We start from the raw sequence: 25,076 nt of genomic DNA on the forward strand, positions 1-25,076 counted from the left end.
CTTTAGTCCATTATACTCTTCTTCCCAATCCTGAAAAAGTGACTGTAAGCAGCACCTCTGCTGGCTCAGATATGTGTTATATGGAAGACCTATTATAGGATTTATCCATGTCATTGGCTACTCCAGCCTTCCAGCAATAGTAACTTCTAGGAGTCCTTTTGTTTTAAGAACTCTCAGAAGGAACTGGTACCCCTCTGCTCCCCACTATTTACTGCATGTGTGGGATCCCTGAAGGGCCAGGGGAAGAGACCACAGCCAATCTCAGCATCATGTACGTGGTTTCCCGTCCACCTCTGGTCTGATGTATTGAATTAGTTGCCAGTTCACTGTCTTCCAGATTTGCCTCTGTGCTCTTTGTTACTGTACTGGATCTTGTTGTGTCTGCTCCCATCAAGTCTTGGTTGGCCAGCCAACTAACAAGAAGTTAGTGTCCATCCTCCCCCAACCCTCACCCCTCCTTTGTCACTGAGAGAATAGAAATGAACTCTCTCGTAGCCCTTCTGCTGAAGTGGTAGGTGAGGGGTGCTCTGACAACTGCAATCTCTGCATGCAGGGGGAACCGTGAGGGGCTGAGCCGCACCTCAAGCAGCCGCCAGAGCAGCACAGACAGCGAACTCAAATCCCTGGAGCCACGGCCTTGGAGCAGCACGGACTCTGATGGCTCTGTCCGGAGCATGCGGCCCCCTGTCACCAAAGCCAGCAGCTTCAGTGGAATCTCTATCCTCACCCGGGGTGACAGCATCGGGAGCAGTAAAGGTGGCAGTGCAGGAAGGATCTCCAGGCCAGGTAACACAGCTTCTCTCCTTCCATCATTTCTTGCTTATCTTCTGCAAAACATCACTGATATTTCCTTTTAACAAAACACTAACACAGCCAGATGACGGGAAATTTGATTTCTTGGATCCATTGTCCTTTTGAGTCCCTTCTCTGATTTTCTTTCAAACCATCTTTCCTAATAGAAAAAAAACGGATTGGGATTAGGTTATTTTATCTGATTTCTGACCGAGGTGGGACATCCCTATCAACCCAGGTTCAGGTTATGTACTAAAATAAGGATGATGGCTGCTTTCATTCTGTGGCCCCTGAGTTTATAAAGAGGGTTTGTAGAGCAGAGGGAACCTTAGAGTTTGTAATACTGTAATTAACTGGTAGCAGCCAATAGGCTAGAACTTTAAGAGACACTGCTGCAGTTGCTTCTCTGGAGCCCAGTCCCCGAGAAGGAGCATATGTTCCACGTGCCAGCCTGGTAACCACCCTTCAGCTCTCCTGAGCTACTGTGTAACCTTCTCCATATATTTCTGCTGTGCTCTTAGCAGAGGAGTATTTAGTTCTTTTTACCCAGCGAGCCTCTATTTCACCATCCTTCTGCCTCTGATGAATTGCTTGACTTTCGTCCTAGAAGTTCTGTAGGTCTTGTCCTCAAAAGACATCAGTAGTGGTAAAGATTTTGCCTCTGTTAGGTTTCTGTTGCCCTTCTCCGTTACCTCCTTTCTAACCCCACTGCCTCTGCCTTTATCCATGCCAGTTTCCCTGCTTTATCCTCAGCCCTTTTTTTTTTTTCGGGGTGGGGGGCAGGGCACACTGTGCGGCTTGCAGGGATCTTAGTTCCCTGACCAGGGATTGAACCTGGGCCCTTAGCAGTGAAAGCGTGGAGTCCTAACCACTGGACCGCCAGGGAATTCCCTATCCTCAGCCCTTTTTAGAGCCAGTTTACCGATCTAAAACATGGATCTAACCATGTCAGTCCTCTCTTAAAAATATTCATGTTTCTGCATTCCCTGCATAATAAAATCCAAATTACTTAGTGTAGCATAACTTCCTGACTCCAGTTTGCCATCTCAGTCTCATTTCCAGATGTCCATCCTCCTCTGACCCTCCAACCATTTCTTTTTATTTATTTATATATTTATTTATTTATTATTTTTGGCTGCATGTCAGGTCTTAGCTGCGGCATACAGGATCTTTCGTTGTGGCATGCGGGCTTCTCTCTAGTTCTGGTGTGCGGGCTTCTCTCTAGTTCTGGTGCACGGGCTCCAGAGCACATGGGCTCTGTAGTTGTGGCACACGGCTTCTCTAGTTGTGGTGCATGGGCTCAGTAGTTGCGGCACATGGGTTTAGTTGCCCCGCGGCATGTGGGATCTTAGTTCCCCAACCAGGGATTGAACCCGCGTCCCCTGCATTGGAAGGTGGATTCTTAACCGCTGGGCCACCAGGGGAGTTCCCAACCATTTTTTGAATATGGCATTAGCTTTGTCTCCTCTTGGTCTGACAGGCCTTCTATTCATCCTTCAAACCCATCACTCCTGCCACGTCCTCTTTAAATTCTTCCCTCTAATCCTCCCAAGAGTTATGCTTCCTCATCTTTGCTTTCATACAACTTTATTCATATCACTGATGCATCCCTTACCAAATGTAATCGTTGTGTGGATGTCCATCTCCTGTCGGAAGATCCTGTGCTGCTCAAGGGCAAGGACTGCGTTCCCTTTACCTTTGTGTCCTCAGTTCATCATACAATGCCTGCACATAGTAGATATTCAATAAAAGTATTTTGTGTAAATGCATACATGACTTGGAGAGCCTGGAAATGAGGAAGATAGTTGGATGAACGTGTGTGGGGCTGTGTGCACAGGCATGTGCTTGAAGGTTGCCTTCAGCAACTTTTATGAGATGCTGCAAGTTGAGAAGAAATCAAAGAGAAGACAAGTTTCTTAAGGGACTAGGAATCTATATTTTCCCAGGAAGCAAACATTCATGTTTTCAGCTGTCTAATCATGATGGATAGATTCTACGCACTCCAGGGAAGGTACCTCAGCAGCTTCACATTTTGTTTATTTCCAGAACCAAACATTGACAGTCAAGGTGGTTACTGTCCCCGGGGAGTAGAAACCTGCTAAGATGAGGACTCCCGTCAGCAGGACTGTTGAAATGCATCTGTGCTCATGCATGGATCTGCCCAAGACAGTGGGGGAGTGGACAGAAGAGGGATGACAAGGAAAACAGCAAGGAAAGAGGAAAGCCCTCTCCCCTCCCCCAGGGGAGGGTATGTTCATGGCTTGTGCTTACAACTCTTGCTGGGTCTCCTCTTTGCCTTAGGTATGGCGCTAGGTGCCCCAGAAGTGTGCAGCCAGGTCACCTCATCCCAGTCTGTCCGGGGCCTTCTCCCTTGTACTGCCCAGCAGCAGCAGCCGCAACAGCAACTTCCTGCTCTCCCACCCACGCCTCAGCAGCAGCCACCCTTGAATAATCACATGATCTCACAGGTGAGTCACCACTCGGTGCCAGAGCCCCCTCCGCTCTGATTCAAGCAAGCTCTGGAGGTACAGTCATGTCTCTTGTGCTGTGGGTGGCAGGAAAGATCTGTTTTTGGAGATATGCCACTCCCTCCCCCACCTCTTGTATGTGAGTTGTGGGGAGAGAAGAGGAAGGGTAGAGGTTTGGCCAAAGTGTTCTTAGTAGCGTCACCCTGGGAGTTGTTTTGCTTTATATTTCCTTCTCTTCCTCCTGAGAACTGTCAGTGGGACCTTCTACCCTATTCCACGTTTCTACTGTACTCCGTCTCCCTCTATCCTGTGTAATTAGCAAAGCGATTTTGCTTCCTATATCCATACATGGAGCTTGAAAACATCACAGCTCCTACCATAGTCTAGCTGAGTGTATTCATATGGCTGTTGACCCATAAACAAATATTTATATGTTGGGGTTTGGGGGAAAGGAAATAGCACTCATTAAAATCCCTGCCATAAAGCACAAAACCCCCCAATGTTGTCTTTGTTTCCTGAGAGAGAAAGAGCTCTCTCTTTCTCCTTCTGTTGCTGGCCTGTTAGATGTTGGTACCAACTAGGGTTTAAGTTTTGCTTCTGTGGAGACCATGCAAGTCATCAGCATGAGAATCAGATCCTATTCTAAGCTGGAACCTCCTGGGTGTTTTAGGTTTAAAGTCTCCTTAATACTCTGAGGAGAGATGCTGAGATCTTCACTTACTCTTTTCTTCCATGAATAGAGCTCTTCATGAATAGAGCCTATACTTTATCCTGAAGTATTCTCTGGGAGTCAGGAAGCCAATATGTCCATATTCTTTTCTGCTGCAGCTTAAGTTCTCATTTCACCTCCCAGGCTCCCTCATCTCCCTGCTCAGTTAGTCCAGCTTGGCCTCAGATATATCTCTTCCATAGGTACAAGAAGCAAGTCCTAAGCCCTGATACCCCAGGGAGTGGAAACACCCCAGAATGGCCCATTACGACCCCATTCATACATTGGGAAATGAAGCTAAAATAAAGAACAGTGAAGATGTAGGAAACTCTGCTTTGTGGCTTAACGTAACACACATGCCGATCATTCCAAGTCCTTCATCTCAGTCCCTAAATCAGTTTCTCTGTAGTCCTGACTTTCTTTCTTATTCTACCACCATCTATCTACCACCTCATTAAGTCTCATTCACATTAGCTTACCTCGCTCCATACTGAAGCATAGCATGTGTGTGTGCTTTTTTCCCTGTCTGTGTCTTAATTCAGACCTGTGAGTAAACTCTGAACTTCTCCCTCCAGTCATCCCCTACAGTTTCTGTGTGTGTGTCTCACTTTTTTAAGGTCCCAGTGTTTTTTTGAGTTTTCTGAAATGTGTGTATTTTAATACAGTTCTGTTCCCTTTTCTCCCTCTTAGTCTTCCATCTGTCTCCTCCTTCCATCCATATCTAGAAACAGACAGCAAGAGTGGGAGGGGGATAAAGAGATAAGTAAAGAGACTAACCAGTGGGGACTGAAAAGCTTTTAGATAGAATGTTCCGGTAACCGGCCCTAAATCCCAAACTTTTACTCAGATTCTGTCCCTGCTTCTGAATCATGAGGGTCAGTGGGTCAGTTCTTGGTATTGATTGATCATCCACAGGCAGTACAGTGCTAGGTTAGGTCCTATAGACTGGGGACAGGGGAACATTATTTGGTACAGAGATCTCAGAAATTTATTCTTGCAATTAATTGTGATCACAAATGCCAAACTAAAAAATCTTATGCTTGGTTAAGTTTTGGTGTCTCTGAAGCACTTATGGTAGCTGCTAATATAATACCATTATATTATTATATAATGGTATTCTCTTTATCCCTTTATATTCTCTTTATCCCTTTCTTCCTCTTCCTACTGCCTTTTTCTTTCTTCCTTCCTTTCTCTTTTTCCCTGTCTCTCAGCACTGGTAGCTCTCCAAACTCAAGTTGCTGAGCCCCAGAATACTTACTGTTTAGTTTCTCAAATGGTACGTAACAGTGAAGAGATGGAGGAAGTGACCACACACACACATATACTACTGTGCTTACTCTAAAGGCTTTCCTTTTGAAGAAAAACCTTTACCTCTGTAGCAAAAAGCATTTGCTCCAGGCCTGGGGACAGTGCTGGCTAAACTATGCTCTTTCTCTTCTTGGAAGGCCTCTGCTGTCAGAGTAGGCCTCCATATCACATATCAGTAGAACATTTGAAGCCAAGGGGTGAGACTGAGGATTAAAGGACCAGTGGCTACCTTTTGCACAATTAACTTAGAGTAGACCTCTTGAGAAGGAGTCCGCTGAGCCTCTCCATGGAGTCCATTCAGGATCAAAGAGCCAGGGATCTAGCCCAGAAGTCACCAGTAGGTGGCAGTCACATCCCTCAGGGCCAGTCTTTGGCTTCCCCGTGGTTTTGTGAAGTTCCCTAACTGGTGTTTGAGACTCTCTAAGAAGAGAACTGTAGCTGAGAGTAGTGGTAGAATAACTTAAAAATAGCACTGAGACGCCTGCCTTTACCACTACCCTTCCTCAGTTGGGAGAGGCCTAACAGAGGAGCATCCTTTCTTCTCTCTTCACTTGTTACTCAGAACTCACAAATGTGAGGAAGAACAGGCAGAGTTGTTTTACCACTTCCCTGTCCCTAAGGCCTCCCCTTGTCCCCCAGAGAATGTAAGGCCTGAAGTATGGCAGGCCCTCCCCCAAGAAAGAAGTGGATTAGGATAATAGAAAATGGGTCTGAAAGTTACCAGCACAAGTAGCTCAGGCTGAGCAGCTTGGCCAGCAGTTATATTTGGAATGCCACTGGCTTACAGAAGATAGGTGTGCCAGGAGAGCCGAGAGCTTATTTTCAAGGCTGTAGCATTCTCTCTCCCACGTCACACAGTGGATTCTCAGTAACTTTTTCCTAGCCAAGATGACTTACATTTTATTTAATGCAGATATCAGGAGTATTCTCCATCTTGGATGTCTTCTAATTCCTGGACTCTCTGCCTCTGGAACTGTTAGTCCCCTCTGTGAAAGCCTGTCCCAGGAGATATGTGGCAGGAGAGTATTGATACCTTGGTCCCCCACAACTCTTAATACTCTGCTTTGGAAAGAGGAAGGAGAGTTACACAAACAAAAAGATGTTTATGTAATTTTGTTTGACTTCTTCCTTTACCTCCTCCCTACTGCTAGAGTGGAAAGAACATATGTCAGGCAGAACTAGGTTTCCATCCCTGCTCTGCTGCATTAGCTGCGTGATCCTGGGTGTATGATTTAATTTCTCTGAGCCTTACTATCTTAACTGCAGATACAAGTTATCTTATCTCCCTATAGGATTATTGTGAGGTTGTAATGAGATAATGTATGTAAGTGAGACAATGTATATCAGTGTTATTTCCCCTTCTCTTCATAGCTTCTCCAGAGGCTATGACTGGAGAACCGATGAGGTGATTGAAATAGCTAGAGGGGAAGACGAGAGAGAAAAAAATAACTCCCCATTAGTTGGTTTAGAACACACCATGTTCCTAATAAGCAAGTCCTCCTGCTTGAGGCTAGTGAAGGGACTGAAGGAACAAAAGCTAAAACTAGGCTATTTATATTTTATTCTTAAATCCCTCCGTGTTTGCTTATGGGAGCATTTTTCATACTGCCCTCACAGCCTGGAGGAGCATAGAACAATCACTGGAGCAGGAGGAAGTAGATGTGAACTGGCTTATTTTTCCTTCTCTGCCCTTGGGAGGCTGATGATCCTTGTGAATGAGTACTTCCTTCAGGAAAGCTGTGGTGTGAAATCAGGAGCATGCCTGGGAGAGCCGAGCCAGACCTTGGATGACCCTTCCTACAGAAGCGGGAATCCCTTCTCACGTGGGCATTCAGGGAGGGTTATGCGCCCCAGGAATCCTATGCTCAGGAAAACTGCTTGGGGAAAAAGCTGTGTTTGGGATCAGGCGGCAGACCCTGGCTCTGAGATGCTCACAACAGCTGCAGAGTTCTGAGTGGCTAATGGGGCAGAGTGTGCAGTGCGTCTGTACTTATAGGAGAGATTGCTTATTTGTCAGAGATGTGAAAACCATGAGCTGTCCTGGACTTGGTCTCCAGTCTGCTCAGAAGCCTTACTTTACATGTGAAATTTCTTTTATGATTAACCTTGTTGTTCCTTCCCTTTCCCTCCCCATCTCTGCCCCACCCCCACCCCTGCCTATGCCTCTCCCTGTACCTCCCTTTTCTCTTCCCTTTCCACATGTCTCTCTGCTGGTCCACAGCCAGTCCCGGCTCTGCAGCCCTCTCCACAGCCTGTTCAGTTCTCTCCAGGCTCCTGTCCCCAAGTCCTTCTGCCAGTCTCTCCGCCCCAGCAGTACAACATGGTATAAACTCCATTCCCCCTTTTTGTCCTGTCCGTGTGTGGCCTGTGTCTGGGCGTGTCTGGGTCAGTCTGTGACAACCATGCAAAACAGTTGTGCTGTTTAGAGGACCATTGTTAGAAGGTATTTCTTCTCAAGGGGCCAGCACAGGCTGAACTATACTTCATTCTAGTGACCTCATAACAGTACTTTAGGCATCAAAAGATGCCTAAATGTAAGACAGAGAAGAACACTGAATTCCCCTGAGTTTCAGGACAGGGAACAAAATCAGATGTTGGTCTAACCTGGGCTCTTCATCCTCTCTACCATGTGCATCCTTCATCTCATCTGCTCCCAGGACATGTCTGAGGAACCCAGTTTATTCTGTACAGAATGATGCTTTATAATTTCCTTTAAAAATAAAAACACAGGGACTTCCCTGGTGGCACAGTGGTTAAGAATCCACCTGCCAATGCAGGGAACACAGGTTTGAGCCCTGGTCCGGGAAGATCCCACATGCCGCGGAGCAATTAAGACCGTGCACCACAACTACTGAGCCTGTGCTCTAGAGCCTGAGAGCCACAACTACTGAGCTGCGTGCCACAACTACTGAAGCCCTCGTGCCTAGAGCCCGTGCTCTGCAACAAGAGAAGCCACTGCAATGAGAAGCCTGCGCACCACAACAAAGAGTAGCCCCCACTCACCACAACTAGAGAAAGCCCGTGCGCAGCAATGAAGACCCAACGCAGCCATAAATAAATAAATAAATAAATTTATTTTTAAAATAGTTGCAGATTTCTCTGGTATGACTGGTAAAAACTTAAAATGTTCCCCTATTTTACTATATTATTTTACATTAAAAATATCCTCTTCTGTTGAATAGCACATGCTGTTTAAATTGTTCGTACCCTGACTACAAATCCTCTGAAGATCTGATTTGTCTCATAGTTGATAACTTCTATCATGGTTATAGGAGCCCTGATTTTTTTTAAATTTTGTGTTAATCACACCTGTCTGCTTTTTTACTAGAAACCCCTCTTTCCTCCCATCTCTTATCTCCATTCTGAAAAGTTCTAGAATATGAACCTCAAAATAGTAACTGCAGTCCAGTCCTCCTGTCATCTATTCCTGCCCACTAAGGTAGCAAAATAGCTAAGATCATATCCCTGAAAAGTGAGTGAAACCACAGGAAAGCATTATCTTTTGTTTCTACTAGTTTCATTTGCAAAAGAACTTCTGCTCTGCACGTGTATGTATATGTGTATTTTTTTTTTTTTTTTTTTTTTTTTTTTTTGCGGTATGCGGGCCTCTTACTGCTGCGGCCTCTCCCATCGCGGAGCACAGGCTCTGGACGCGCAGGCCCAGTGGCCATAGCTCACGGGCCCAGCCGCTCCGCGGCATGTGGGATCTTTCCGGACTGGGGCACGAACCCGTGTCCCCTGCATCGGCAGGCGGACTCTCAACCACTGCGCCACCAGGGAAGCCCTGTATATGTGTATTTTGATTACTGTCCATGGAGCAAAAAAGATGAGGAAGTTAACAGACTAACCTATCACCATACAAGTGAGGGATGGAACACCCTCACTCTTTCTGCTTAGAGAAGAGGGCTGAGAGAGAAGGCAATTACAGACCAGCCAGTCAGTCTCGCCCTCCAGCTGGCCACTCACCCTGGCCTCCTTGCAGAGGTGAGAATTGGAAGTGGTTTCTGAAGGGCAGGAGAACTCTAGGCAAGTGTCAGAGGACAGGGGTGGAAATGATTGCAAGAGGGAGTAAGGAGATGAGCAGCAGGCGTTGGGAGCCCACCAGTCTTTCCACTGCATAGGCAGAGCTGGGGAGCCACATGAACCCACCCATAATCCACGCAAGGTGTTATCTGGGTCCTTTATTATAAAAACGAGATTTATGACAATGTAGGGGCCCTTTGTATGGTTGGAGGCATGAGGAAGACAGGAAATGGAAAGATATTGTAGGGTTTTATCCCTACTAATTTGTCCTGTTTTCTCTATATATAGAAGTTGTGTCATTGCTCCCATCTCCCCAGGACTAATTCTAATAAAGTTCATAATCAGAGTGACCATTGTTACCCCATATGTGGTAGGGAGACTGGGTCTGGAGTTGGGCTTCAAACAGCTGTTCAATTCATAACAATTTAAAACACCCTATGAGGGCTTCCCTGATGGCTCAGTGGTTAAGAATCCACCTGCCAATTCAGGGGACACGGGTTCGAGCCCTGGTCCGGGAAGATCCCACATGCCGCGAAGCAACTAAGCCCATGCGCCACAACTACTGAGCCTGTGCTCTAGAGCCTGAGAGCCACAACTACTGAGCTGCGTGCCACAACTACTGAAGCCCACACACCTAGAGCCCATGATCTACAACAAGAGAAGCCACTGCAATGAGAAGCCTGCGCACCGCAACAAAGGGTAGCCCCCCGTCGCCACAACTAGAGAAGGCCCGCGCGCAGCAACGAAGATGCAACACAGCCAAAAATAAATAAAATAAATAAATTTTAAAAAAAACACTTGTGAAGAAAATAAATAAAACACCACATGACAGAGGCTTAGGGCTAAAAAGCGCCTCCTAGGGCACACATGCAGCAGTGTCCCAAATTGGTGTAAGGAAGGAAGGCTGTAGAGAGGGCTACTATTTCTGTCTGTCTGTCTGTGATAAAGCCAAAGACCTGGGGTTTGATATGACCTCAGTCCTTGGGTCTCCCTCACTCTCTCAGCAGACAGATGATCTCAGCAACCCCTTTGGACAAATGAGCCTTAGCCGCCAAGGTTCTACCGAAGCAGCTGACCCATCCTCAGCTCTGTTCCAGCCCCCACTTATCTCCCAGCACCCTCAGCAGACTAGCTTCATCATGGCTTCTACAGGACAGCCCCTCCCTACTTCCAGCTATTCCACCTCTAACCATGCACCACCTACTCAGCAAGTCCTGCCACCCCAGGGCTACATGCAGCCCCCTCAGCAGGTGAGTGGCTTGGGTTCCCAGTTTAAATCACTAATTCAGGGACTTCCCTGGTGGTCCAGTGGTTAAGATTCTGTGCTCCCAATGCAGGGGGCCCAGGTTCGATCCTTGGTCGGGGAACTAGGTCCCACATGCTGCACCTACAGCCCCCGTGCTGCAACTAAAAGATCCCACATGCCACAACTAAGACCCGGCGCAGCCAAATAAATAAATATTTTTTAAAAAATCACTAATTCAGTTTGTCCAGTATTATAATCCTTCTTTCTTCCTCTAGTTTAGACAAATCAGAGGGGATAACTGTCCCCTACCTACCTCCATTTCCCCACCTTGACTTGAGAATTTTCTTTCTAGTCAGAAAGCCATCTTTCAAATAACACAAGTCCTTCCTGTTTTGTTTCAAACTTGTATACGAATGCTGCAATTGCAGGCCCAAAATAGCTCCGTTTACAGATTTCTGGGAATTAACCGTGATGTATTTAATAGTTTGGGGATGTTGAGGCTGAATTTGAGGGACTTTCTGATACATCTGTTTCCTCTTACCATAGATCCAGGTTTCTTACTATCCCCCTGGACAGTATCCTAACTCCAACCAGCAATATCGACCTCTCTCTCACCCGGTGGCCTACAGCCCCCAACGTGGTCAACAGCTGCCTCAGCCATCCCAGCAACCTGGTAAGAAGAACCGCTGATGTATGAAGGTAGTGAGTAAGGGAAGGGGGGAGACTGGGAAAGAGAATTACCTTCGCTGTTTAAAAAGCAGGGGGGGGGGGGGGCTTCCCTGGTGGCACAGTGGTTGAGAGTCCACCTGCCGATGCAGGGGACACGGGTTCGTGCCCCGGTCCGGGAAGATCCCACATGCCGCGGAGTGGCTGGGCCCATGAGCCATGGCCATTGAGCTTGCGCGTCCGGAGCCTGCACTCCGCAACGGGAGAGGCCACAACAGTGAGAGGCCTGCGTACCGCCAAAAAAAAAACCTCATCAAAGAGCAGGAGGGACTTCCCTGGTGGCACAGTGGTTAAGAATCTACCTGCCAATGCAGGGGACACGGGTTCGAGCCCTAGTCTGGGAAGATCCCACATGCCACGGAGCAGCTAAGCCCGTGCACCACAACTACTGAGCCTGCACTCTAGAGCCCATGAGGCACAACTGCTGAGCCCGCGTGCCACAACTACTGAAGCCCGTGCGCCTAGAGCCCGTGCTCCGCAACAAGAGAAGCCACTGCAGTGAGAAGCCTGCGCACCACAACAGAGAGTAACCCCCGCTCGCTGCAACTAGAGAAAGCCTGTGCGCAGCAACAAAGACCCAATGCAGCCAAAAAAAAATAGATAGATTTATTTTTAAAAATAAATAAAGTAAAAAGCAGGGGGTGCAGGGGGCGGGGGCGGCAGGAATGATTAGGGTCCTGAAGAGGAACCCATGATCTCCAGAAAAAGAAAAAGTAAAATAGAAGGAAAATTACTGAGAGAGTGTGACCTCCTAAACATTGTTGATACTATGCTAATGTCTTCTCTGCTTTGCCCATCCCTAGGTTTACAGCCCATGATGCCTAACCAGCAGCAGGCGGCTTACCAAGGCATGATTGGGGTCCAGCAGCCACAGAACCAGGGCCTGCTCAGCAGCCAGAGGAGCAGCATGGGGGGCCAGATGCAAGGCCTGGTGGTTCAGTACACTCCACTGCCTTCTTACCAAGTGGGTGCATTTTGTACTAGGAAAGATCACCCAGTCCTTGGGATGAGGAAAAGGAGGACAGTTTCCCACATCCTCCAGTCTGACAACTCGAACACTAAAACATTGTCCACTTTACCCCTAGAATTTTTAGGTTTTCTTCCTCTGAGAGAAGGCCCAGAGAGTCTGAGAACAGTCTTTATTTAAATTGTTTGGTTTTTATATAGCCATGCAAACGAGTATATGCCCAGAAAAGTAGGATCTAGAGGAAATTAGGCTCCTTCCTGTACATCACATGCCCATGGGTGAGGTTTGGAGAGGAAGGCAATGGAGGTAGCTCTAAGCATTTCCTTTACTCAGGTAGGGAGAATAGGAATCTCTAAAGGTAGGGAAGGAGGTTAGAGTGTCCTGGTCTAGTGATGACTAGAGGCTGTTTTTTGGATGAACTCTTTTGGGAGTAAGAGTGGTCATTCTCTTCTTGTCTCCACCCAGGTCCCAGTGGGTAATGACTCGCAAAATGTGGTCCAGCCGCCTTTCCAGCAACCCATGCTGGTCCCTGCGAGCCAATCTGTGCAAGGGGGCCTCCCAGCAGGGGGCGTACCAGTGTATTACAGCATGATCCCTCCAGCTCAGCAGAACGGTACAAGGTGAGAACTCCCAGAGAGTTGGGGTGCATCTCCCACAGACCTTAGCAACTGTTGCACCATGGTTTTGTTTGCACTGGGAAAGAAAGGCAGGGGTAAAGATCCCAGTGGTACCCTAAAGCAGGTAGAACATGAGGGAGTTCATTCTCCTTTTCTCCTTGTCATTTCGATATTTGCATAAGAATTCATCAGCAGGAAAAATTCCTGCTTCGGAGGCAGAGGCTTTATAATTTCCCCCATTTTTTGTTTTTCTAATCAGTGGGATTCAGAACTATGAGATAGAAACAGCTTATTATTTTAAAAAAGCAATTTGGAGTATACATATGTAAATTTCTCTGTGTACCTCTATATCCATGGATGAATCTGAGATAGACTATTTCTATATGTCTATTTATATATATCTTAGTATAGCTCATAGCTAATAGAATTTTAGTGGTAGAAGTTACCTTAGAAATGTCTAAATATTTAGACATTTCTAAGTGTCTAATAGTCCACTCTCCTTGTTTTATTTTTCTCACTTCTTTTATAAATGAGGAAATTCCAACTAAGGATGTTAAGAAACTTACCCAAAGTCACAGAAGTAGTTAGTAGAAGCAGAGCTGGGACTAGAACTCAAATCTGGGCCTACCTCGATGTATTTCTGTGTCTCTCTCAGTGTCCACAATTCTGTCTTTTTATGTGTATGTCTCCACATTGTCTTGAGTTTTGTGAGAGTTTTTCCCCATTTGTCTTTAGTTGACTATATGTGTTTGCCATTGAGAAAATATCCTAAATCTCCTTAGTTATTTTTGCCCATCTCTCTCTAGCACTTTAGCCCTGTGTGTCTGTCTCTGGCATTCTCTTCGTGTTTCTGCTGTGTTTCTCAGAGTGTGTGTGTGTGTGTGTGTGTGTGTGTGTGTGTGTGTGTGCACGCACACGTGTATGTGTTTGGTGTTTCTGCACTGTTGGGAAGAGCATGTGTTACTAACATTCCATCTGTAGCGCTGATTAGCAGCTTCCTAATTGGAAGATGATCAAGTACAAATATATATAATTAACTTTGAACTGATGAGTGATTTTAGAAATTGCATGGCAAATTGGTCTGGGAATGGCTTGGAGCTGCCTTGACTTCCCACAGGGGAGGCTCAGGAAGCAACAGCTGTCTGCCAGGAGTTGCGTTCCTCCCTCTACCGCTTTACCACTCTTCTCTTCTCCATCTCCCCAGCCCTTCTGTGGGGTTTCTGCAACCTCCTGGCTCTGAGCAGTACCAGATGCCTCAGTCTCCCTCTCCCTGCAGTCCACCACAGATGCCACAGCAGTACTCAGGTAAGAGGATAAAGAATTGAGGGGTCTTGGGCACTGGTGAGAGCAAACACTGCTGAAGGACTTGTGCTTTAGAGCTGGGAAGGACAAAGAGAGTTCAGGGATTGGCTCTGTCCCCAACTGTGACCCCATCATGAGGGAAGACCAAAGTCCTAGCTGGCTGGTGTTTTCCAGAGGTGCTGAAATTGACCCCTCAAGAGGTGAGGTTGGTTGCCTGATCCCTATCCCTGGGGAGTCACATGTCGATTGAGTTCCTTGTTTTCTCTCCCTCTCCCTCTCCCTCTCCCTCTCCTTCTTTGCTGAATCCAGCACTACACTCACCACTCACATGCCTTTGAAACACAGAGTGCTTACTTCTGTCTGTTGCGCTCATTCTTCCTGTAAACAGCTTTTCTTTTCTCTTGGGAGAAAACAAGGAAGGAGGCTGATAAAATGCTTTTAAAATGCTGATAAAATCAGCATTTTATCATAAAATGCTTTTAAAATCATATCTTAGATTTGTTTAGTGGTTTTTCATATGTGCTCGCATATACTGTGTCATTTTCATTCTCACCACAACTTAGTGAAGAGGAAATTTAAGACTCAAAGAGAATAAATGACTTGCCTAAGATCACAGTCCTAGAGCTTGAACTTGGGTCTTTTCACTTTCTGTAACCCATGCTACATTCTCAGTAACACATTTTCAACAGGTTTCTGTACTCTATTCCTTTCCCTCCAGTAGGAAATAAATGGATATCATGTTAAATAGCTAAAGGCCGCCTTTGGAGGGGCCAGTTATCCCAGGTGAATAGACTTATGCCTTGCAGCCTCTCACTATCTGTCTTTGCCAAGAACTCCCCCAATACACCAAGTACAACTGCTCCTGTTTGTTTCCCTTTCACCCAACCCTGACATATCATTATGCTGTAGTTAAGTAGACTTCACAGGTTCTGGAGGGGAGGAGGTTAAGGTAGCCTCCAGCCATCCCCATGCAGCTCTATTGTGGGAATGTCAGGGTTCCCTCTTCTGGTGAGAAGGAGGTATTTTGCCAATTTTTCTCATTTTAGAAATGGAATATTTTTCACATAAGATTTTCTGTACTCTATGTTAGGTGCTCTGGAGTAGATTCCAGAATTAAGCTTGCTCACAAGACATGATTAGTTCTTACCTTCAATGTAATGACTTCTTCCTTTATCCAGACCAACCATGGATCTCTTACAGGATGAGGTTTTAAAATTCACCAACCTTTACTACCCTTTATTACATTATTGGTCTCTCTAGCTGTTTCTCCTAGTGTCCGCCAGGGGCACTTGACCTTGAAATTCCCAGCGGGGTATGGAAATTATAGAAACCAGCTCCAAGAACTGCTGTAGCCTGTGGTGGTGCTTGGCACCTCAGGGCATTTTCTCTCCTGTTTGTTAAAATAAGTGTGTGCGTGTGCATATGGGTATACTTGTATGTGAATTTTTGTATATATCCTTAGTGGTATATCAGTATATCTGTTAGGTCTCCGCAGTTATGTCTCTTCGTCTGCAAATACAAGATGAATTAGAAACAAATCAAGTGAAAATAATTTTTCAGTACCTACTCTGGACCTAGTGCTGGGTTAATTAAGTAAACTGAAACAGCTATTGTTCTGAAAGTTGGCAGCACTAGAGATCTGGACTGGGATTGGAAGGAGATAATCTAGGCTCTTCCCAAATTAATAGAAATAGACAAAACCCTCTCCATCATCTAATTTCCTTGCTGCTTTAGAATTTTCTGTTTTATTTCCTTTCCTTCTGGCTACCCTGATTGACCCTAGGCTTCTGACTGACCCCTTGTACTTTTCCTAGATGATGGGACCCTCTCTTCCACCCACATCATCTAAGAGACCTATTCACCATAGCATCAATCTTAAAAGTCTTCAATCCCTGCTCATGGGAATCTAAGAGGAAGTGGAAGAAAAGAAAAAGTGCTTCTTACACCTTCCTTTCCAGTTTTCCCTTTACTGGAAAGATAGAAGGCTGGCACTCCCCACAAGGGCTGCTATGTCACCTTCAGAGGACAGTCACCCGCCCTTCTCCCATGTAGCAACATGGTCACTTTTCCAAAAATAAAGGTAGGGATTAGGATTGGCTGTTCCTAGAGCAATTGTTCCAGTTTATTAATACATTTTTGTAGTTGCCCAGTTTACCCCCAGGCCTGGACGTTAATTCCTCCACTATGATATTAGATATAACCATAACCTCAGGAAATACTTTTCTTCCCACTAAAATAGTGACTTGCAGGTCCCTTGAGGTTTCTACAGGGATGCTTGTCTGGGGAAGAGGCACACAGACATGAAATGGCAGTGAAACCTATGCACAGACTCTCAACTCACAGTGACACAGCAGCAGGGCCAGAGTGAGGTACATACAGAAATAGCTTCTCACCTATTTACTGGCTCATTTTGTAGCTGAGGGCTTTCCAAAGCTGAGACTAACTCTTTTCAATCCCCACTCCCTGAAGATAACCCTCTCCCCCACCAAAAATAATGGAAAACTACGAAGATACTGTAGGATTCTGTCCTGTAATTTGGGAAAGATGCCTGTGGGATTTTATTTCTCTGGACATTCCTTTCCATAGATTTCATTTCAGATGGTAAGGAAGAAGCCTTATCAGTTTTCTACCTCAGCGATTTGAAAACAAAGCAAAAACTAAACAAAAGCAATTCTGCCAGACATAAATGTCATCTGTTTATATTTATGCGGTTTGCTCTGCCCAATCGACCTTTCTGCCCAGGTTTAATGATGCCACTTAAAAAGCCATTCACACGTTCCCTCTCCTTTCAGAGCTTTCAAGCTGAAATTGATTTCCTTATTCAACTCCCTTTTCCCCCTTCCCACTCCAACCCAGGCTCCTTCCCCCAACGTGATTATGTGGAAGCGCTGTCACTGGGCAGTGCCGTGGGGGGTTTTCGTTTTGGGAGATTTGGGGGGTTTTTTGCCACGTGCATTAAGAAGTAGCCACAGTTCAGCTGCTAACGGATGCCACCAGCTTCTGGCTTGAGGAAGAGAAGCATAAAGGTCATCTCATCAGCAGAGTAGTGCTCTCTGTCCTCAGCTGAGTTGAAGGTACAACACTCCAGGCCAGCGGGAGAGGACTCAGTGAGGGGAGGAGCTCAGGAATGAGGCTGCAACTAGGAACCCTGCCTTTGCTTTCCTTGCGATCAGAGAAAATAATATGAGGACTTTGTTCTCTTTCCCCCTCCACTTTAGCCCCCTAATAGCTCCTTACGGCTACATGTTGGTATTAGAAAGAACTTCTACTGCCTTGCTTATGCCCACACCCTACATACTCACACATCCTCTACCTTTTCCTGGCCCAAGGCAATAGGCTCAGGTTATAAGCTGCCTTCCAGAAAAGCTATACATTTGATTATTTTTACGTTGGCCCCCTCAGGTAGCAGTGAGTTGTCTGAATAAGATCAGTTGCAGTTTTGTGGGTAAAGAACATGGGAGCAGGTGCAGCTCTTAGGGTGGGGAAGTACAATGCCCAGAGCAACTATAGTAAAGGGGGAGTTGTTAAATGCCTGACACCTCACAACTGTACAGTTTTCCTGTGGCCCTTTTACAAGCCATGCTGATGAATACCCTGTCCTCTTTGGCAGGGGAAGGGGAGAGGTGAGCCTGTCGAGCCTGTCATTCTGAGTATTTGTGCTGTCTGATTATATGAGCCCTAGAGGATGGGGGTGGGCACAAACTGGGGAATAGGGTACAACAGATGCTGTGTCTCCTGAGCTGTTCTCTCAGACCTCCCACTGTTTCTTTTCCTTTCCTTTGACCGATGCTACCTGAGAAAAGCAATCACGCTCACTTCCCAGCATGACTGGTGCCCAGGGCAGAGGCTGCAACATTTCCCAGCACAGGAAGCAGTACGATGGCGGCAGCAGTGGCAGCCCCAGAGCACTGAGCCATGAAGGCAGCAGCACTGCAGCAGGTTTTCGAGCTAGCGACCCTCAGTCCCATTTCTCTACCACCAGACACACACATGAACTCAGCCTGTCCATCCACAGAAATATAGTCTGGAGGGTCAAGGGCAAAGCCTCATGCTGGACAGTCCCCCGTGGGGAAGCAGGGCTCCTGCTCATCTCTCCCAGCAGAAACTGTCTATCAAACTGCTTCTCCCTGACCCCTTACCTTGCTTTTCACCATGAGGAAGAGTCAGGACTTAATGTTCCTCCTCATTGAGCCCTTTCCTTCCCCCAGACTGTGAGAGGGTAAGACCATATCTATGGTTGCCTGGGCTAAAACCTCAGGGCTGTATCCAGTCAGTCACCTTGAACCTGTCAGTAAAACCTTCAGAGAGTCTCACCCTCCCACTCCATTTCTGCTGTCACTGCTCTAATTCATAATCACTTTGTTTTGTTTCAGTAGCCTCCTAACTAGTCTTCTGGTCACTAGTCTCTCCCTCCCTTTAGCCATCTTACATTCGGCCACTTGGGTTAGCTCTCTGAAACACAAGTCCTGTTCCCAACACCTACAGGATACAACCCTTACCAGAATGTGCTTCAAACTCTGACACCAGCTATTTATTTAATGTCTGACTCCCTAATAGACTGTTCATTCCATGGGGGTAGAGACCAGTCTTTTTTGTTTGTTTGTTTGTTTGTTTTGTATACCCAGTGCCCAGCATAGGAACTGGCACATAGACAAATGTTCAATAAACATTTGTTGAATAAATGTATCTCATCTCCTGCTACTTCCCCTACACAGCCCCTGTGCCTTAGCACCTTGAATTATTTGTCATTTCCTGAGCATGACATACATCTCTATGCCATTCCCTCTACTTGAAATGTTCCCAATCCACCCAACCCTTGCCCAAGAATTATATCCTGCACATTTATCTTCTCCAGAACAACCAGAGATTGCTGACTTATCTGCAGCCATTACCAGAAAAGCCTGCACGTGCCTGCAGCCCTGGCCCAGGCCCCAGACTGGGACCTGTACCATGCCCAGACATTTGAGCAGTCTGACCTGGGAACTTTGACAGAAATGAAGTAGTTTTCTGCCAAGCATACCAAAGTACCCCCCACCAGGTGAAGGCCAGGAGGGCATTGGCATCTTCCACTCAAACTTCCACTGGTTCGAAGTTTCCACTGGTCTGAGAGAGAGTCAGAGACCAAATCAGCAACTATCTCAGATTCCTGGCAGGACACAGTTTAAGTGACCCTGAAGCCAGTAGGTGGATTTGCTTACTGGCTTTCCCACTTAGGGTTAGCTGACAGGCCTAAAATGTGGTTTGAATGCACAACCAACTGCTTTTTTCCTGCCACCCAGGAGTGTCACCTTCTGGACCAGGTGTGGTGGTCATGCAGCTGAATGTCCCTAATGGACCCCAGCCCCCCCAGAACCCATCCATGGTCCAGTGGAGTCACTGTAAATATTACAGCATGGACCAGCGGGGGCAGAAACCTGGAGACTTGTACAGTCCTGACAGTAGCCCCCAGGTGAGTCCCTGCAACCCAGCTTTGTCTTAGCAGGGAGGTAACCAGATGCTTCTCAGGAAGTAATCTTTGCCATTGACTGAGCAATCTCTGTTACTTGTCTTTCCCTGGGCGCTTTTTGGGAAGAAACACAAGAAATAGAGGAGAGCATCTTCTTTTCAAGGAACCTAAGATTTAAGGTAGCAGATGGGACACATGCTTGAAAATGCTAAGGGAATACTTAAAACAGTATGTCAAAAAGTGGATGTTAAAATAATACAAACTGGGCTTCCCTGGTGGCACAGTGGTTAAGAATCCGCCTGCCAGTGCAGGGGACACGGGTTCGAGCCCTGGTCCAGGAAGATCCCACATGCCACGGAGCAACTAAGCCTGTGCGCCACAACTCCTGAGCCTGCGCTCTAGAGCCGTGAGCCACAACTACGGAGCACACGTGCCACAACTCCTGAAGCCTACACGCCTAGAGCCCCCGCCATGAGAAGCCTGCGCACCGCAATGAAGAGTAGCCCCCGCTCGCCGCAACTAGAGAAAGCCCCCACGCAGCAGTGAAGACCCAACGCATCCAAAAATAAAATAAATTTTAAAATAATGATAACACAAACTAATTAGGGACTAGGGCTAGTTTGAAGGAGCAGTCTGACTTTGACAGAGTTCAGCAAGAGAAGTTTCCTGAGAGAGGTGACTTTTTTTGTTGTTTTGAGAGAGGTGACTTTTTTGTGTGTGTGTGTGGTACGCGGGCCTCTCACTGTTGTGGCCTCTCCCGTTGCGGAGCACAGGCTCTGGACGCGCAGGCTCAGCGGCCATGGCTCACGGGCCTAGCTGCTCCACGGCATGTGGGATCTTCCCAGACCGGGGCACAAACCCATGTCCCCTGCATCAGCAGGCGGACTCTCAACCACTGCGCCACCAGGGAAGCCCATGAGAGAGGTGACTTTTAAGCCAAGCCACAGGAATACCCAAAGGGTAATGTTTGGTGTATGTATGATGTGTACTCCTCTCTCTCCCACAGGCCAACACACAAATGAGCAGCAGCCCTGTCACATCTCCTACTCAGTCTCCAGCACCCTCTCCTGTCACCAGCCTCAGCAACGTCTGCACAGGACTCAGTCCCCTTCCTGTCCTCACACAGTTCCCCCGTCCTGGGGGTCCAGCACAGGGTAAGGGGTTAGATAAGGGCTGGTTGCTGTCAAATTCACCATTCGCATCCCATTCCCAAGTGGGGAGATCGAGAGGGCAGCAACAGGCAGGGAAGCGGTGTGGCTGGTCATCCAACTCTGGCCCTGTTCAGGCCAAAGACACCTGCCCCTCTTTAGTGCTGCCCATAGTTAATTTACTCTAGATCTCCGTTAGATTTTTAGTATTTACTTCCAAGTCCCTGGCGACTATGAGCCAGGTAAAAGAAGTTCACTGAACTTTCTAATGAACAACCAAGAGTTTAATCCATCAGTACTGAGTCTGAGGGTTGGGAATATGGGGTGGTGTCAGAAACGGTATTTGTCAGAAACGTTATGGTTTTAGAAGAGGGAATACTGGATTTGAGTTAAAAGACTTGGGTTCAAATTCTAGTTCTACAACTAACTAGCTTTGTGATGTTGAACATGTTACTTAAACTTAAAATGGGACCTCAGTTTCCTGATATATAAAATGAGGTTAATCACACATAAGATGGAAATAATCTGCTGTGGCTATCAAAAGCAGTATAAAAATAAGATGAAAATATGGTTTAAAACTTCAGAGTGCTCTGAAATATAGTATTTATCACCAATAATAGGTAACACATGGTACTTAATATGTATCAAGCATTGCTATAAGTGCTTTACTTATAAGTACTTTACTTTATAGGTGCTATAAGTGTCTTATAGTCATTTAACCTCAGCAGTGCTAATGAGAGGAAAACATACCCAACATCCCATTTTCAGTAACAGAGCCAGGATTTGAACCTAGGCAGTCTGGCTGTAAGTCTGTGTTCTTCTCCACTGCATTGTATTGCCTCTCATGTGAGTCAGAAACTTGAGCCCTGGGTTTAAGGTGAGAAGAAACTATATGAGAAATAAAAGACAGTCATAAGGGTCTGTAGGTTTCCTCCAGGGCCTTTTGTCTTCAATGGACAGAGCCCTTCTTCAAAGGTGAAGGAACCTAATAACTCCTTTTGTCTGAGCTACAGCTGAGAGCCAAGGGGTTTAGGAAGAGAGACAACTCTTAAATCAGTGACATGGGCACTCCTATCATAGATGAAGTAGGAATAGTATGCATTGTTGCTGTCCATCTCCAAAGCCCCATGAAGTCTCATAAAAGTCATACCATGTAGTTCAAACTCCCAGAAAACCATCTGCTCTTCCCCCCTAGGTGATGGTCACTACTCCCTCTTGGGCCAGCCATTACAGTACAATCTGTCCATCTGCCCTCCCTTGCTCCATGGCCAGTCAACTTACACGGTGCACCAGGTAAGGGTGTCTCCTATCAGCCTTAGGGCCATCAGAGTCCCCTTCTCATCCAGGCCCCTGCTTCTGAGCCATCCACCTCAACTAGGTGGGTGGACAAGAGAGACAGCACAGAGAGAATGGACGAAGTGGGAAGAGCCTTTACCCCACTCCTGTACTCATTCCTCTCACCCCTTCCCCAGTGCCAAGAGGGAGAGGCTCTTTGTTTCTCAGTGGCCACTCTCTGGCCAATCTGACTGCCTGGTGGGATGGGGTCCTCAGGGTTGGGTACTGCTCCTTAATCTCTCAGACAGACTGGGATGTAAGGCAGTCATTGTTTACCTGGAATGAGAGTTATCTTTCGAATGTTGAAGGGACAGAGTGGATTGAAGCATGGAAACCGGAGCAAGAGACAAGCACTCAAATCTGCCTCCACTGACCTGGGGACAACAGACGTTGGTGAGTGACAGGATGCTGAATTCCCAAAAGAAGATGCTTAACCCCTCCAGCCTTGCATTACCAGCCCAGGATGGTGAGAAAAGCCAGCTTAGGGTGGGGAGTCAAAAGAGGACCTTTTCGTACTCAAGAGCAAGGAGAAGCTGGAGAAGTGAGGTGTCTCAGTCCTCCTTACCAAGCCATTCCAAGTCCTAGGGAAGATGAGGGTGAAAATTTGGAATAACACAATGATGGGGCTTGTTGAGCCTGCTTTTAACAGACAGTCTTGTGGAAGTGGTCCTGACGCTGATCTAGGATGTCTACCTTTGGTAGTTCTAGACCCAGTTTAGGAGAGGCTTGATAAGAGAATATGGGGGAGTAACTCTCCTGCAGGCCTTCCATACTAGGCATAACAAGATCTCTTGGTGTTTTGCCTACTGAAGCAGTTTGCTAAACAAGGTAAGGAAGGGAAACTGACTTCCCTAGGTGATAAGAAAGAGGAATCTACCTGGACCAGCCTCTGGGAAGGGAATGGAACATATTTCAGACTGAGCTATTAACTTTGTGAAATAACATAACCAAAAGCCACACTTCCTTCACAGTAATTGCACCCTGTGAGAGAACTGAGGTATAGGTTTCCAGATCTTAAATCTGGGATTCTGATTCCCAGTCTCCTCTTGCCTACATCTCTAGGCTAGGAGAAGAGAAAGTTTCCTTTGTGTCTCCTAGTTGCCCTGATCAGAGTCTGGATGGTAGGGAGTTGGGTTGATTTGGGGAGGGAGGAAAGGGCCAAGTGAGAAAGGCTGGGCTTTTGAGGACATTGTATACAGACTTGGTCAGCTGGATGCTCCTCTGCTGGGCTGCTGGCCAGTCCTTCCTACTCTATACCTCTTACAACCATGTCCTGTCTCCTCCCCTTCCAGTCCTGGGACGGGTGCTGGAGGTGACAGATCTCCCTGAGGGCATCACCCGTACCGAGGCGGACAAACTCTTCACTCAGCTTGCCATGTCTGGCGCCAAGATCCAGTGGCTCAAGGATGCTCAGGGGCTGCCTGGTGGGGGTGTGGGGGACAACGGTGGGACTGCTGAGAATGGCCGCCACTCGGACCTTGCTGCCTTGTACACCATCGTGGCTGTGTTCCCCAGCCCTCTGGCTGCCCAAAATGCCTCCCTTCGCCTCAACAACTCTGTGAGTCGCTTCAAACTTCGAGTGGCCAAAAAGAACTATGACCTGAGGATCCTGGAGCGAGCCAGCTCCCAATAAATGGAGGAGAAGAAGGGACCAGCATGGCAGGGGTGGGGCAGGGTAGAGGGGGTCAAGGGGTCCTGTCAGACCACAGACAGAGGCAGAAGGTAAGGTAAGGTCCACAGACAGACACTAAACTGGAGCCTAAGACAGTAGCGATGAAGATGGAAACAGAGACAGACACTCACACTGGCACTGAACTCTTTCTCACTCCCCTGCCAAGGGTCCCTCTTTTTCCCTGGTTGGCCCCATGTCTGCTTCCCTCTCCTTCCCATCCCCTTCTATGATTTTTTTATCTCTTCTCTCACCATGAAATTAATTCTTTCATATTTTTTGGTTAGGTAGAATTGGGAGGGTCCCATACTCCCATGTTCTCCTATTTCCTCACCATCCCAAGCTCCCTTTTCTTTTTTGGTCCTTATGAATATATTTATATGGACAGAATTAAGAAAAACGAAATTGATTTCCCCTTTCTCCCACCCCATCTTATCTCCCCAAACCCCACAGAGTTAAAACTTGGGCCTCCCTCCACCCCCCAGAACACTTGTATATTGTTCGTTTGAGGTTTGTGCTGCAGTAACAGACACAGTATTTAATTGCACATACAGATGTTTGCTGGGTATATTCACTGTAAATTTTATTTAATCCGATTTTTTGTTTGTTGGGGGGGTTCTTCGGGGGGGGGGTTGATTTTGTTTTTAAATATAAAAAGAAAATCTGTCACTGGACATCAGTCCGTTTTCTGTTGCCACCCTGGTATGGGTGGGGTCGGAGGGATTTGATGCGGGCTGGGATGGCTTTCTCTGGCATATGCACACATATCTTCCTAACACTATTCCCTGCATCCTGTCCTACTCCTTACAAATTCTGATAAATGGCTGGGTCTGTAATGGGACTCTGCCACTAACTGTGGTTTATCAAGCACATCACTCTCAACTCTGGACCTCTGAGTTCTTACCAGTAAAATAAGAGACTTGGACTGACTAGGCAACCTCCGAGGTTCCTTCCACCCTGTTAATTCTGTGATACACATTTAGGGCCCTGGTAGCTAAGCCAGAGGAGTGTGAGTGACGTCCCAGACTGGGTCGAGATGCTTGCTTCATACCTGTCCATCTCATATTCTGAAAACTCTTCAGGGATGGAGGACTTGGGCCTTTCTTTAATCCCAAAGCCAGAGGATTGGGTTCTACCTGGCAGGAACAGAACCGCATGTTTCTTACAATAAAAGCTACATCAATTGAACTTGCTGTGCCAAGATGTCATACTATCCAGGTGTGCTTAGCAGTCCCTGTCCTGTACAGCTGAAGAAAGGTGAAGAGCAGAAGTCACTTGCCTGTAAGATAATAGAGCTTTCCTCTGTCTTCCCAAAGCTAG

The 25,076-nt window shown here is 46.8% G+C and overlaps 1 protein-coding gene across 12 annotated transcripts in view; it reads left to right on the plus strand.

The window, feature by feature from the left end:
• R3HDM2 (R3H domain containing 2) overlaps positions 1-24,430 on the plus strand; it is a 44,703-nt gene extending 20,273 nt beyond the window's left edge. For 7 of the 12 annotated variants that reach the window (XM_065887408.1, XM_065887406.1, XM_065887411.1 and 4 more), the window contains 12 exons: positions 554-786; positions 3,094-3,260; positions 10,308-10,550; positions 11,093-11,219; positions 12,076-12,236; positions 12,705-12,859; positions 14,061-14,161; positions 19,438-19,607; positions 20,611-20,758; positions 21,948-22,045; positions 22,396-22,480; positions 23,380-24,430. In XM_065887408.1, coding sequence (XP_065743480.1) covers positions 554-786; positions 3,094-3,260; positions 10,308-10,550; positions 11,093-11,219; positions 12,076-12,236; positions 12,705-12,859; positions 14,061-14,161; positions 19,438-19,607; positions 20,611-20,758; positions 21,948-22,045; positions 22,396-22,480; positions 23,380-23,720 — 2,029 coding nt within the window. In that variant the 3' untranslated portion in view covers positions 23,721-24,430. Of the gene's footprint in view, positions 1-553; positions 787-3,093; positions 3,261-7,498; positions 7,601-10,307; positions 10,551-11,092; positions 11,220-12,075; positions 12,237-12,704; positions 12,860-14,060; positions 14,162-19,437; positions 19,608-20,610; positions 20,759-21,947; positions 22,046-22,395; positions 22,481-23,379 lie in introns of all 12 variants that reach the window. The other 5 variants (XM_065887402.1, XM_065887400.1, XM_065887403.1 and 2 more) reach the window with 1 other exon arrangement.
• The last annotated feature ends 646 nt before the right edge of the window (positions 24,431-25,076 follow it).

The sequence above is a fragment of the Phocoena phocoena genome, chromosome 11, assembly GCF_963924675.1.
Source record: "Phocoena phocoena chromosome 11, mPhoPho1.1, whole genome shotgun sequence".
NCBI lineage: Eukaryota > Metazoa > Chordata > Mammalia > Artiodactyla > Phocoenidae > Phocoena > Phocoena phocoena.